The 15,742-nt window shown below is 38.0% G+C and overlaps 1 protein-coding gene across 1 annotated transcript; it reads right to left on the reverse strand.

Annotated features, from left to right (window-relative positions):
- Positions 1–13,239: 13,239 nt before the first annotated feature.
- On the reverse strand, positions 13,240–15,192 carry LOC133716739 (naringenin,2-oxoglutarate 3-dioxygenase). Its single transcript, XM_062143411.1, has 3 exons — positions 14,624–15,192; positions 14,029–14,457; positions 13,240–13,733 (listed from the first exon to the last, which is right to left on the reverse strand). The coding sequence occupies exons 1-3, from the start codon at positions 14,987–14,989 to the stop codon at positions 13,434–13,436; spliced, it is 1,095 nt and encodes a 364-aa protein (XP_061999395.1). The 5' UTR covers positions 14,990–15,192; the 3' UTR covers positions 13,240–13,433.
- Positions 15,193–15,742: the final 550 nt, after the last annotated feature.

Genomic DNA, 15,742 nt, shown 5'->3' on the forward strand with positions numbered 1-15,742 from the left:
GGATATTTCATGATTTTTGAGATTAAGGGTATTTTAGGTACTTTGGGTTGTGTATTTAGTGAATTATTAGAATGAGAAATTAAATGAGTGGTGTATTAAGTATGGAGTGTGTATTAAGTAATTAGGGGTGTGTATTTAAAACTTCTATGTATACTTCTGTTCATGAAAATGATTAAAATAAAAAAAATAATAGTTTCTCCTGTATGTGTGCTCTCTTAGTAGAATTTTATCTTCAGATGTGTATTTTTAAAACTTTCGGCTTCTATACTAGTTCAAGTTCACCCCTAGAGATGTTGACTTCTGGGTCTGCCACTATTCATAAGTATATTGATTTTATGCATTGGTAGATTAACTTGAGACTACCCTACATATGCATCGAACTAGTATACGTCCATATTAAACTAAGTTTACTTAGCATATCCATATATTGATGTACTGTACAACTTTCTAACAAATTTCAAGTGGAATGTTAAAGGAAAAATAAAGAAATAAAGAGAGGTGTTATTGTTGAAATATATATGAAGTTCATAATCTCATATATGTATAATATATTAACGTATTGATACATTCAGTAAACTAATTATATGTATAACTATATAAAGACTTCATAATTTTAATAGATTAGCTCGGTCTGATATCGAGTTAGTCTACAACTATAAAGATATTAATTTATTTTTATACTATAGATAATTGATACTAATTATATTATTGGTAATAGATTGGTCGACACTCGATAATTATCCACACTAGCTAGCTTGTATTTTGGTGGAAGATTAACTTATATTCTATTTCATCTTATTGTTGCCATAATGTGTTTTGGGGACCAGCTTGATGGTGCATGTCCACTACACTATTGGGGTAGTTCGATATTATAATCTTAAATTTGGCAGATATATGCCAAACATACTTAACACTTGCTCTCGATGATCCTTGCCCTTCAAAAGGATGGACACTTTGAAAAATGTACTTAAGGGCAGCAAGACTATACTTGGTGGATCTTGCTACGTACTTTTCTTCTACGATCATCTGATTTTTCTCGTCCATTTGGTGGTGGAGAAAATCCTCGATGAAATCATGGTTGTTGTGGCGGCGTCTTTCTATTAGATAGGTTGCTGCATGCTTTGGTGACCTTGGTTTGGGTTTCTCTAGTTTTGTTATTCTTAGTTTGTAATTGTTAGTCCAATGGTTGTTGGATCCTTCTGTACTGTTAGTTTTTTTTTTAGTGCAAGTTTTGGTTTATTTGCCTAAAAGAAAAGTGAATTATTATAGATTTTAAAGAAAAATTACATAAAAAATAATGAGACAAAGAATCCATAAGTTTTGCATAAAAAAAACACTTGAAACCTTACTTGTTCGATGGAGCTATACATTAAGGTAAATCTTCGACTCGCGTAGTTTATACACTGTTTTAAATTTATAACATATAATTATACATATTTTATTAGAAATAAATAACCTTACAATGAATTTAAAGTTGAATATATATAATAGGATAATCTTCTCCCATCAGTTGACAAACAAAATTGTGTAAACAAAGCTAATGAATGTAGAAGCGCCCATATCCCACTATATTTTTTTATTTTTTAATTCAATAAAAGATTATCAAAAGATTTCACTCATACCTCCATGGTGACTCGAAAATCAATAAACAGTAAGACATGTATAACTAAGTTCATAACTTAAACATTCTCTATGCATGTGTTGAAAGAAAATTGGCTTGAGCAAGCCATTTCAAAATGTGCTTTTGAAAATTTTGTTGTAATAGGTATAAAGTTGTATGGCTTTCTATGCCACTCAAGCTGTAAACTAATATGAACAACCAAAATTTGGACATTTTCACCATCAAAATCATAATCAATTATGAATATTCTCAATTGGGGGCCAAGCTACAAATTAAAAATTAAGAGGAGGTCATTATTGAGATTGAATAGGAGACCAAGTGGCTAATTGTAATTAGCTAGGCAATTAAGTGTGGTCAAGGTATCCGTGAGTGTGAGATGGAGAGCATGGAGACTTGATAGAAGTTGGCTTCAGACTTTTGTTGGTGTGGACCTGGTCTTTGAATATCTTATGAAAAAGTCAGATGTCAATGTTTGTGTTTCTATTTGCGTGATTAATTAGCATGTGCTAATTCTACACTAATATTATTTTCTAATGATACTTTAGATTCAGTTAATTAGTGTCACTAAAATTTGTTCACACTGATATTGTCCTCGCTTAATAAGTGTGAATTCTTTATCCCAGCGAGCTACACAACCTAAACGTTTTGTCAGTCATCGACAAATTATGTGTGGCCTAATATTAGTAATAACTAATAACTCATATATAACACTGATATTTTGTTCACTCAACCACCTCAATCGTGATAACAATAAATCACTAGCTCACTTTATTTAATTATTTTCCTTTTGATGACGAGATTTCTTCTTTCCACGTACCCGAACTTAAACTCCCGATCACTCGAAAGAATAAAGCTGGATTGAGCTAGAAATGAGGTGATAGAAGTAAAACCTTCCTAAAGAGCAGAGCCGTCTCAAAAGTTTTGGAGGCCCTGTGCGAAATTAAAAATAGAGCCCACTTTTTGCAGTTTTATATGTATATACTATTGAAAATTTTTGTTATATAAAGAAAATATAATACAAGATTATTTTTTAGATTGAAAAATCTTCAGTTGACCAAAAAAAAAAGATTGAAAAATCTTTGGGAAAATTTCACAAACAGTACACCAAGTAAAGGCCACTAATAATTCTTATACATAAAGTTCCAAACCAAACATTTCGGTACACGAAATCTGAAACTCGACCCACTATCAGTACACGACGTCAATTTTTGACACCAAAATGTCCATTATGCCCTCAGTTCTTTTTTTTTTTAATAAATTTTTTTTTTCTGTTTTTTTTTAATAAATTTTTTTTTTCAGTTCTTTTTTTTTTTTAATAAATTTTTTTTTTCTGTTAAATTTTTCTTTCTCTCTCTTCGCGTCTCTCGTTCTATGCTCTGTTCTTCTCCTTCGCCGACGACTCTTTCTTCTTCCTTCTTCCTTCTTCCGGCGACCACCGCATCTCCTCCACCTTCCAAATCCACACCCATCAAACTCAATCCCACTCCCTCCCTCCGAGCGCACAGCCGACCATATCCAGACCGGCCTCACCCAGCCAATTGCTCTCAGCACCCAGCCAATTTGATCTCTGCACCCATCTTCCTCTAGCGAACACCAGCACCATACCCAGCCGTCACCGGCTTCCCAGACGAGCTGCAACAACTTACCACCGTAGTCTCAGCCTCAGCCTTGCCCAGCGTCTGCAACGGCGCTGCCCCCTGCCAGCCTCCGCTCCCTCACCTAGCACGCTGCCCAGCCAGACCGGACGCAGATCCCAGCCGCGCCTTCCCATCACCGGCTTCCATCTCGATCCGCCGACAGCAACATCCCCGTGTCAGCAGCCTACCCGCCTCCACCCATCGCTGCTGCAGCAACCCACCCGACCCGCCTGCGCAGATCCCAGCACCGATCTGCCCACTAGACCTCCGACGATCATATTTGCTGCACAAGTCCCGGACCAATCTTGCTTCGACGACCCAGATTGAGGGACTACAAACCAGAGGAAGAACAGAGCATAGAACCAGAGACGCGAAGAGAGAGAAAGAAAAAGAGAAAGAAAAAAATGAGTCGTTCCGGTTAATAATTAATTTAACAGAAAAAAAAAATTATTAAAAAAAAAAAGAACTGAAAAAAAAATTTATTAAAAAAAACAGAAAAAAAAAATTTATTAAAAAAAAAAAGAACTGAGGGCATAATGGACATTTTGGTGTCAAAAATTGACGTCGTGTACTGATAGTGGGTCGACTTTCAGATTTCGTGTACCGAAATGTTTGGTTTGAAACTTTATGTATAAGAATTATTAGTAGCCTTTACTTGGTGTACTGTTTGTGAAATTTTCCCATTAATCATTTTTCAGAGAGAAATAGAACTAAAGCTTTGTTACAAAAATTTCATTAAAAGAATCAACATTACAATTGAATTATTAAAGAAGATAAATAAGATACTACCCAAAAAACATAAAAAAATTGTAAAGAATTAAAAGGATCAAAGATAAATATAGGGGCCCTACTGCAGTATCCACCAAAGAAATAAAACCAGGAAAATAGAGGAAGGAGAGGGGGGAAGGAAAAAAGAAAAGCAAGAGACATACAATGGTGAGAGTCGAACACCTAAAGAGGAAGGAAAAGAAAAGCTCATGTTCAGTGCCAACTGAACTACAACAGACTTATGTCATGAGGCCCTTTTCTATATATCTTATACGTCTCAGAACTTAAAATAGGGCCCCAAAATTTGGGGGCCCTGTTCCGTCGCTCATGTCGCACTTGCTCTAAGCCGACTCTGCTAAAGAGAATAGCTTCCACGGTTCCGCAACATCGTCTTCACATCATCACATGATCTGGGGAACTATCTCCACTCCTAAGCGTAATCTAACGTTAAATATGCTGTTTTAGCAGGTGATTGATCGACATGTATGAATATAGTTTCTCTGGGACATTTAATATACATTTGATCGACATGTATGAATATAATTTAGTTTTAGCAGTTACTAAATTATATATATTTAATTTCTTGCATTACATGCAATCAATCAACTGGATACATTAATTAATTATGTAGCTGTAGTGCTTTTCCCACTAAGAGATTAAAATAAAAGCTTTGAGTTATGTAGCTTGAAGAGCTAACCCTAATATACCAGAATGCAAGAGCCAGATATACGGATATACCAACTCTTCAGAATAATATATACTACGTACCTACTCCAGGAAACTGATCGGTACGAAGAAGTGAAGAAAGAAATAAAGAATACAAATTAATTAATGAAAAGAAATTAAAATGTCCAAAGCATATTGGCTTGACGAAGTGGTGTTAGCTCAGTGGTTAGAGCACCCACTACCTATGTACGAAGTCATGGGTTCGAATCACCGTGGGGGCAGGAGTGAAACCCTCTGATCCTCTTTTTAAAAATGAAGAAAAAAAAAAAAAAAGTAAAGACAAGATATATTGATCTTTCAATCCAGGGAAATTGTAATAAAAGACAATCTACAAGGTGTGAAAGTGAAACAGCACTTTATATTTATATTATCAGGATTTCATGTAAATTAATCAATGCAAAATAGCCAAATTACCCCCTGACTTTTTCCATGGCTGTCGATTTACCCCCTGACATTTCAATTTTGATTATCTACACCTTTACTTTTTCAATTATTGCCAATTTACACCCTACTGTTATTTTTTAGACTTTCCATCCAATTTTCCGTTAACTTGGTTAGCACACGAGGGCCTTTTTCGTCTTTTCAACTATCACCCAAAAAAAAAATTAAACCAACCAACACTTCATGAAAGAAATAAATAAAAAATGCAAAATTGTTCTTCGTTAAAAGAAGGAAAAAAACAGAAGAAAGAAGGGAAAAAAAAAAAAACTTGCCCTTTGTTGCTTTTCCTTGTCCATCTCTTCTTCTTCTTCACTCCCCTTTATTTCAAGATTGGTCGTTAGCTTGCAACTGATCACTTAATTAATATTTCCTACTCACATGATCATAACACCGAGGGAGAAACCATCTTTGATCGTTGAGGTTTCTGGTTTTCTTTTTCTTTAAAGGTCGGACTGATCATTCATATTTCAAACATTCATAAGAGAACTTGGTATTCCATGATTCCAGTTGGAGGTTTGAATTGTGCAAAAGATTTAAGAGCCATTGAACAAATTAAAATATTTATATGTATGGAATATGAAACTTAAAATTACAACAAGCATGTGAAGGTCATCTTGATTGATTCAAGTTGGGATTGTGTTATATTGATCTCGATAAAAAGAAACATAGAGGAAGAGGGCATGCTGAGAAGAAGATAACTGAGAGATAAACAGAGAAGGGGAGAGAATGAGGCAAAAAAAAAAACGACGAATAGAAGTATTTTTTTTAATTTTTTTTAACAAAGTAAGTTTGTATTTTTTCTTGATTTATTAATATATGAGGGTAATATTGGAAGATTAGAGGCAAAAATTTATAGTTGGCCGGTGTACTAAGATTTTTCTTTGGTGACAATTACAAAGACGAAAATCCCCTTCACATGCTAACCAAGTTAACGGAGAAATTAGATGGAATGTCTACAATTTAGGTATAGGGTGTAAATCGGCAACATTTAGGAAAGTGAGGGTGTAGATAATCAAAATTGAAATGTCATGGGGTAAATCGGCAGTCATGGAAAAAGTCAGGGGGTAATTTGACTATTTTGTCATTAATCAATAATCTGTATTCGCGCGACCAATTATTGGTCAGGTCTAAAATACCTAATCTATCAGCAGAAAAGGTTCACTAACCACTAATTGATCACTCTAATATATATATATATATATATATATATATAGTTAACGAATAATGAAGAGCCACCAGTGCTGCGCGCATACCAGCCTCCCCAGATACCAGGTCTTCTACTAGACTAATTACGTGGTTTAATTACGGCATTACGCTATATTACAATAAGTCGGTCATGCATGGCAGCGCGTCCAGGACTGAACTGGTTTGATGGCGGTGGCTGCCGAGGTCTATATAACCAAACAGTTTTGTAAATCGGTTTATTGGATTTGGCCCGTGAAGGCAGCAGTCCGTACATATAGCCATGGCCAGAGTTTCGGCTTTTATCGGTTTACACGGATTAAATCTGCTTTTTTTACCTTCCTTTCCAAACTATTATTATGTGATGTATTTTTCGCCTGCCTTCTATGAACCGAGTTATGGATGGATTTTGTTCCTATTGGTTAGGATGCGACTCGGTGGTGGCCGGCTGCTAGGAGTTTTTGTTCCCAGACTTATTCAGATTCAGTTTTAGTGATCAACTCATACATTTTTTGATACCTGATCAACTCATGTTGAAACCTTCTTTTGGCACGTTTTATATCTAAGTGGATCAAAAAAAAATTACGTGGTTTAATTTGACCTTGTAAGCCAAAATTAATATGACCAAGATTTACAGAATAAGTTTGGTATATACTTTTTATATTCCGTAAGTGAGATTATATCCTGGGTTTGAAACGTAAGAAACCCTTCGCGCTAGCTTAATTTTGTTTGTCTAAATACTCTAAGTATGTACGTACTTCATCGATCACTTTATTTTACAATACAAAGGTACAAAGCAAATGCTGATGAATGCACACTACTCATTTTGTGAGAGCGCGAGTAAATAATTAATCTACGCATGTATGTGTAAATGAATTTATCATCTGTCGATGCTTATAAGTGAAATGAAACTGATCGATCTACAAAAACCAACATATGGGAAACTTACCCCCAAAATGTATGTTCACACCTATCATAAAGAAAATGGAAGCTTATATTGTTTTTTGCAATGTTGACCAAAATGCATATTATTCTTCAATCCTACTTTTCTCTGGATCTGTACTAATTCCACACAAAAGTGTACCAAATCGCAATAAACTTTTCTCTTGCAGGATTAAGATCTTCTAATCAGCATTCAGCAATGTGAACAGCATTAAGTTGATAGAGTCACCCCACTGATACAAAAGCAAGAAAATTATTAAGCCACGTTTTATTGCATGAAGATCTATATATAGACATGTAGCCACTGTCCCTTTAAAATACCACTGTTTCATGTGGACATGTAATTGATCTGAACTGGAGTGATGTGCCAGTCAATAACTGATCATCAAAAATCTAATAATCCTGCATGAGTGTCTGTCTGTTAAAGTAAAGAATAAAGATGATCGGCGAGAAAGTTTTGTGGACTTTGAGTACAGAGATATTTCCGGCTCTATAGTGGTACCTTCTTTAGAGAATTGACAGGAACTTTACCGTTGATAAAAGAAAAAGATGAATGAGTCTTTTGCTTTTCTACTCAATGAGATAAATGTGAATCATATGGTGATATGGGTTGTGCCGTTGTGGTTGGGTCATGTCCAACCATATATATATATATATATATATATATACCGAACCTCCTCGAGGGAACCAGCCCAACTAATTATCTGATACATATCCCAACAACCTTCTTCTTTGTTGAAGTACATGGCCCAATAATTATGTCTCAGATTGCTGTACTTGAAGCTCTTTTCCTTTTTCCTAAGGTCCCGTTTGGATAGCAGGAAATCATGGTATGTAATGGGAATTAATTTCATTTTCCATGTAGAGTAGTTGTTTGTTTGTAATTAGAGATTGGAAAGGAAATAAAAAATGAGATTTGACTGGAAATTGACTCCCTCATAAAGCCTGAATTGAATTACCTAGTAAGGGGTGATATTCTAATTTCATTCCTACCATCAAAGGCAAAATTACATAAATTATCCCTCTCAAAAATTTATATTCTCTCGCAAACATTCATTATAAGTTAATGTCATATTTGTACTTTAATTAGTAAAAGGGTGTTATTGAAAATTATAATTTTATATTTCATTCTTATGACTTACCAAACACTACAATAGGAAGGTGTCATATTCTCTCATCCCCAAACCCTAAGCACAGCCGCCGGGGGCTTTCTGCACGATCACTTTCTTCGTCCGGTGGTGGCTCTAGGCTGGCCTTTGGGCCTCGTCGACGCCGCTGTCGGACGAGGATTGCACTATACGATCGAACTCTGTGCGGGGTTGCTCGAAAGTTTTTGCAGGTGGGTTCAGATTTCGGTTTTTGGTTTGCCTCTCGGATTCTGGTGGCTTTGCGTTTGCGGGTTTTGGTGGAACTCGGTTCGGGCTTCTTCGACGGATGGCGGTTGCAGGGGTTTGAGATTCAAGATCTGCAGCGGCGTGGGTCGGCGGGGTACAGGATTGAGGTGGCTTCGGTGTGAGGAAGGTGGAGGCGGCATGTTTTGCGGCGGCGGGGATCACAGCGGAGCGGCCTCATGCAAAGCTTCACTGGAACTGCGTGCGGGGTTTCAGGAGCGGAGATGGCTGCGGGGCTGGAGTCCAGCCTGGCCTGCTGGGCCTTTGAGTGGGCTTTCCGTTGGAGTTCTTGGATCTTGGCTATTTTGGGCTAGGGTTTTGGCCTAAGCCCAACTCTATGTTAGTAGCTATGTTTACTTTCAATAATTCCCTATATATTTAGGGATCCTAGCTTTGGTACTTTGCCTACAGAATGATCAGTGATTCTACACATCTAAGTGCAGAGTTCTTTGGTGTACTGCAATTGAGCGCATTGGCACCGGGAACTTTGTCTGCTATTGTTTTTAGTATAGAATTATGTTGTTCTGCTAGGCTCCGGAAAAGGAGCGGAATTTTTGTAAGTGTAATGGTACCAATGTATCGTGCCATTCTGGCCTGAGCCTCCTATTAATGAAACTATTATCTTCATTCAAAAAAAAAAAAAAAAACACTACAATAGGAATGGAAAATAAATTTCATAATTTAATTTTCAGTAATGTTCCAAACACCCACATGGAAATACCAAAACCTATTCCATTCCATATCGGTCTGGAAAGGAAAATAAATCATTTTCCTATTTTAACATTCCTGCCAACCAAACGGGGCCTAAGGGTTTTGGGAATAAAAAAAACTTGTGATATGAACAAAGCCATGCTGGCAAAGATAAGTTGGAGAATGCTTCAAAAAGATGATGGTCTATGGTGTCAGGTTCAGAGTATATATTTGAAGTCAGTGGCAACATCAATTCCAGCTTATCCAATGTCCTGTTTTAAATTTCCGAAATCCTTATGTACTCAAATCAACTCAGCCTTGGCAAGGTTTTGGTGGAGTAATGCATCTGAAAATGGGATTCATTGGATGGATTGGAATAGCTTAGGAGCTTCTAAATCTGTGGGAGGGTTATGCTTTTGAATTCTTGAAAGCTTTAACTTGGCTTTCTTGGGAAAACAAGTTTGGCGCATTCTTCAAAATCTGAATGCTCTTTGGGTTAGAAGTCTCAAGGCTCGATATTTTCCCAACACCTCATTTTGGAATGCTAGAAAAGGAAGGACTCCTTCTTGGATTTGGTCAAGTCTGTTAGAGGCCAGAAATCTAATTGCTCAAGGTTCAGTAGTTAAGATTGGAAATGGTATTCAAACTGAGGTTTGGAATGATAAATGGCTTCCTCAACAGTTTTCTCCTCTATCTAACACTTATGGAGAGCAACCTCTTTTATTGGTGAAAGACCTGATTGAAGGTGACCCTCCGATTTGTCCCCTGTCTCTCACATCTTATCGGTTCAAGATCAATCGAGAATCAAGGCCATTCCTCTTCATGACAGTTCAGATAATGATTCGGTGTTTTGGCCTCTTCACAAATCAGGTTCCTTCTTTGTACGATCTGCTTATCATCTGGCTATTTCAAATGAGGCTTCTTCCCTTATGAAAAAGGCTTCATATTCTCACCAAGTTTCTCACAGGGTGTGGAAATGGATTTGGGGTTTAAATACACCTCCCAAAATAAAGTTGTTCTTATGGAAGGCTGTACGTAATATGCTTGCAACAAAAGGGATTTTAAATTACAGGCATATTTCAAATTCACCTCTCTGTTCTCTTTGTAATGCCTTTCCAGAGTCTGTGGAGCATGTCCTTTTTTCATGTACTTGGGCAACCTGTGCTTGGTTTGCTCATCCCTTAGGCTACCATGTTTCAAGGTCACAGGGCTACCATGTTTCAAGGTCACAGATTACATCTTTGGATAGATGGATTGACAAGTTGATCACTTTCAGGTCTTCCATTACAGTTGACATTAAACATATGTTCACTCATATTTCATTCTTGTTGTGGAATATATGGAAGCATCGATGTTCTTCTGTGTTCAATTTTTCTCCTCCAGACCCGGTGTCAACTGCAAACATGGCATTCATGCAAGCGGAAGAATTCCTCTTGGCTCGTCACATGGCCCCTTCAGTTCTACAGCATTCTCCGGTTGTTCATAACTCTGTTCCACAAACATGGTTTCCTCCTGCTCTTGGTTCTTTAAAAATTAATACAGATGCAACTTGGAACTCTGAGTCTTTGTGTTGTGGTCTTGTTGCGCTTCTCAGAGATTCTTCAGGTACTTTTCTCAATGGTGTGGTCTCAGTGGGGAAGGCTACCTCGACGGAGGCAGCGGAGGCTAAAGCGGTTCTTCTTAGCCTCAATTTGGCAAAAACTGAGTCCATTCTATCCTTCTCTCTTGAAGCTGATTGTCTCCCCTTAATCTCAGCTTTGAAATCCTCTAAGGGATCAATCTCTTGGTCTACACTCTCTTGGTTTCATCAAATCAAGTCTTTGGCTGGTTCTTTCTCTTCTGTAAACTAGTCTTGGATCAGTAGGGAAGCAAATGTGGCAGCAGATGTTGCTGCACACCTTGCTCCACGGTTGGAGAGTGTGTTGGATTGGTTTCTGAACCTGCCTCCTTCCTTACTTCATGTACTTCAATCAGATGCGGTGGCAGCTCCACCTTGAGAGCATTGTTTAGCTCTGCTTTCTGTTTTCTTTTCTTCTTTCGTTTTTCTTTTTCCTGTAAGGTTACCATTGTCAAAAAAAAAAAAGAGTATATATTTGAAGCATGATAATATACTAGATCCTAATTATAAGAAGCCTACTAATTGCTCCTATACTTGGTCTAGCATTTGCACTGGTACTTCTGTTATGAGGCAAGGTATTGGTTGGAGGATTGGCAATGAGAATTCTATTTCCTTTTAGAATGACAATTGGTCTGGTATTGGTATTCTATGTGATCATGCTATTGATCATTCAATGGTTGATAAAGACCTCATGGTTCAGGATTTTTGGATTGGAAAATAGTGGGATGCCACCTTGCTTTTTGCATGTCTTCCTTCTGAAATAGCTGAGAAAATCTTAAAGTATCCCAATTGGCCTATCAAACTCTCCTAATAAACCAATATGGTTACACTCTTCTACTGGTAAGTTCTCAGTTAAGAGTGCTTATTATGGAATTATCAATCCCACTATGAAGAACAACAGTATTTGGAAGAGTATCTGGCACCTCAACATACCTCCAAAACTCAAGATTTTTACATGGTTGTTTGTGCATAAAAGATTGCTCACAAATGTGAACAGAGCTAGGAGACACCTAATCATTGATTCTAGTTGTCATTGTTGTCCTGGTGAACCTGAAACCATGCTTCGCCTCTTCAGAGATTGTCCTCAAGCTATGGCTATTTGGAAGTGTTTTGATATCCCTACCGCCATCTCCAGAACCTTCATGTTAGATTGGGATGGTTGGATATCTGCAAGTATTCTTAAAAAAAATTGTAAGTGCATTGGCTTCAATTAGTCCCAACTTTTCATTTTCATTTGTTGGTTTATTTGGAAGTGGAGGAATAAGGCAATTTTTGGTGCAAACTTTAGCTTTTCTTGTAATCCTACTGCTAGTATTACTCAATATGTTACTGAATGGATCAATGCTAATCAAAGGAGTGAGGTGCATCCTAATGTGAGAACTGAGTAATTGGCTGGCAAAAACCCCCATCTGGCTACTTTAAACTCAATGTTGATGGATCTAGAAGAAATGGGGGTCTGATTGGTGCAGGTGGAGTTATATAGAGATGATGGATCCTAGATTGCTGGTTTCAAGAGAAATATTGGGAAAGGGGAAGTTCTTCAGGCTGAGGCCTGGGGCCTATTCCCTGGTCCGCAGATGGCCATTGCTTGTCAAATCAAGAAAATAATGGTAGAATCTGACTCTGCTGTGCTTATTAATCTTTTGCATAGTACTGAAGCAGACCTTCACCCTTTGGGAACAATCATCTCCAACTGCAAAATTTTGCTACAGTACGTCTTTTGACCATTATACAATTAATCACATACATAGAGAACATGGTGGCTGACATTCTTGCCAAGACAAGCACTTATCAAGACTTGAGAATTTTCTTCTTTTATACACCTCCAGAATTTGTTATTCAAGCTGTTTTAGATGACATAGTTGGCGTTGCTAGACCCAGGAGTATTGTAACAACCTTGGCTGACTAATTCTGCTTAGTTTTGTTTGGACCTTGCGCCCCCATTACACTTATAAAAAAAAAAAAAGGAAAAAAAGAAGAAGAGGGAAAATGTACTTTGCCGGCCCTTTTCTGTAGATAAGACATTATGTGGTACCGTCCATACAACCAATCGGTAATCTGTATTGGGCCAATTTATTGCAGTTTGTACTGGAGTTCTTGGCTGGTCCCAAGTTTAATCACAAATATCCATTTTCTAGTGTGAGTGACACAAATATAAACTTCTAGCTAGGTAATTACATGCATAGCACTACCTGGAGAAATTTGGACCAGAAAACATAATCATACAGAATCAAACATTTATTTTTGACCTATTCATTTCACTGATTTCAGTTCATAACCAATTGAACATACATAAGGGAGCATACCCCCTCTCAGATTTGACCATACTTCTACCAGTGCTTTTAGCCCCCAAACCACTCACTCACACTAGTCATAAATAACAGAGATAGGCACATATATATATATATATATAGCACCTAGGCAAAAATATTATCCACTGGCTTGGCCTCAAGTTTGGCTTTCTCCGAGTCCTGAACTTGTTCCTTTGCAAGCTTCTTCAGCCTGGCTAGCTCAAGGTCGTTGCTCATCTTCTTCTTGTACATCTCAGTGTAAGTGATTGGCTCCTCCAGAATGGGCTTCTCTCCTTCCCTGACCTTAAGTGGGTAGACTATTGCCTCCTGAGCCGGGTTCTGGAATGTGGCTATGGACAACCTGCTGTGGTTCGAGTTCACCACCGCCTGGTGATCGGCGTTCTTGAACCTCCCATTGCTCAGAAACTGTTCAATCATTAAACACATTATGCGTGCATACCAAGTATTAAGTAACATATAAGCTAATTTAAAACACATTTTTACCAAAATAATGCCTTAGAAACTCACCAACCAATTAAATGGAATTAAACCCATGTTACCACTGGAGGTCATTGGACCATAAGAAGTTGGACATAAATAACAATTAATATGTCCTTATCTTGCTTGTTCAAAAATTCATATAATTAACGATTGTGACACTAACATTATCAATTATGAATAATTAATTTAATTAATAAAAAGAGATCAAAAATGTACTCACATGTCCATGATCTCCAAGGTTGACCACAAAGGCTCCTTCCACAGGTTGAACGGTGATCCACGTCTTTCCGCCATCCCTGGTGGCCTGAAGTCCACCGACTTGGTCCTGGAGCAAAAGGGTAATTGTACCGGGATCTGTGTGGCGCTTGAGTCCGAGAGTGAGGTCCGGTTGGGGGCATTTCGGGTAGTAATTCACCACAACCTTTTGGTCCATGTCCACACATGCCTTGGTCAATGCCTCCTTCTCTAAACCCATGGCCTCTGATAAAACCTCCAATAGCTTGCATGCCAAGCCCATCAGCTCGTCACTGTACTGCTTGGTCACATCTCTCCATCCCTCCGGCTTGTCGGGCCACCTCGAGTAGTCGCGGTGGCGCACCGGGTATGAGAAGTAGGTCACAATCTCGCGCCAGTCCTGCACCGCCTCTCCCTGCAGCCAATACAGGATAAAACGCGCAACGCTATTACAATTGTAACAACTTATTCTGTAACAACTTATTTATGTCCACATTTTAATAACTAAGCCCTAAATGTAACATTTACATCAAAAGCTGAGTTTGTTTGTAACTTTCTATATTAATTAATTAATTAATTACCTGTAAATGGCTGGAGACGATGAAGCCACCCTTTTTGCCACCGGTCATGTCGAACCGGAGCTTTTCCTCCGGTGGCAAAGCGAAGAACTCTCTGGCGAGACTGGTCATTTCCGAGATGAGCTTGGAGTCGATGCCGTGATCAACAATCTGGAAAACGCCCCAGTCCTCGCAGGCCTCGACGATCTTCTTGCATATCTCAGCGCGGCGGCCGTCGACCTCTTCGATGCCGGAGAGGGAAATGATCGGAATTTCGTTGCTGAATTGGTTGTAGGCCACCTTGGGGCGCTCGTCTTCGTCGCGGACGAAGCTCTGTTGGAGGGTCTTCTCCCCCGCTATGGCGGTCAGAGTAGTAGGAGTAGGGGCCATTCGCTCTCTTGATATTTCCGTTCTGTTTTGGGGAAGACAAGTGAAAAATGCGATGAAGAAGATGATGTTTGGTGTGGGGTGAGGGGTGAGGGGTGGTATATATTGGGGATTTAATGGCCGATAAAAAGGGGTTGGCAGCTACAAGCCTACAACTACCTCAAAGCGCTCGTGAGGGAGCTTCTCTTCTTTCAGTCATCACAAAGACAAACTGAAACTAGCCTCAAGCTATACCAAACCCCCATTTTTTGGCTTCTTGAATATTTGGCATTCTATGGACCCTAGATTGGATATCATTTTTAAGCAGTGACGATTCCTCAGAATTTGATTTATACAGAGATATATTGTCATTAAAAAAAAAAAAAAATGATGTGAGGGCTAATATTTAGGTTAATTTTTTGTATACAAGCTAGTAAATCATTAATTTACTCCATTACAAACAAAAACTCAGTAGACGCATGAGCCCTCACTTGCCCTTAGATAGGTCCGCCAGTGTTTTCAAGAATGTTATTGAAACGATGTATGTAGAAGAGTGAAAATGTTTGAAAAAAAAAAAAACCTCTTCTTTTCACTTTTTGCTATTTTTAACAAGAAGAAAAAGAAGAAAGAAAGATGGTTTTTAAATAAATGAAAATAGTAGTTAATGCGGATAAATACGATTACGGTATTTCATGTATGTGAAATTTTATTAATTTGTGAAACATGCATCGTGTGATATGAAACCACCACAACATAAGTACATAACTACTTGAGCCA

This window comes from Rosa rugosa, chromosome 1, assembly GCF_958449725.1.
Source record: "Rosa rugosa chromosome 1, drRosRugo1.1, whole genome shotgun sequence".
Lineage (NCBI taxonomy): Eukaryota > Viridiplantae > Streptophyta > Magnoliopsida > Rosales > Rosaceae > Rosa > Rosa rugosa.

What these genes read in the sequence shown, in the direction of transcription:
- LOC133716739 (XM_062143411.1), bottom strand. Translation starts at nt 14,989, where the DNA reads ATGGCCCCTACTCCTACTACTCTGACCGCCATAGCGGGGGAGAAGACC. An exon ending in TCGTCTCCAGCCATTTACAG is followed by an intron (nt 14,458 to 14,623) that starts GTAATTAATTAA and finishes TATTGGCTGCAG; the next exon opens with GGAGAGGCGGTGCAGGACTG. An exon ending in ACCTTGGAGATCATGGACAT is followed by an intron (nt 13,734 to 14,028) that starts GTGAGTACATTT and finishes ATGATTGAACAG; the next exon opens with TTTCTGAGCAATGGGAGGTT.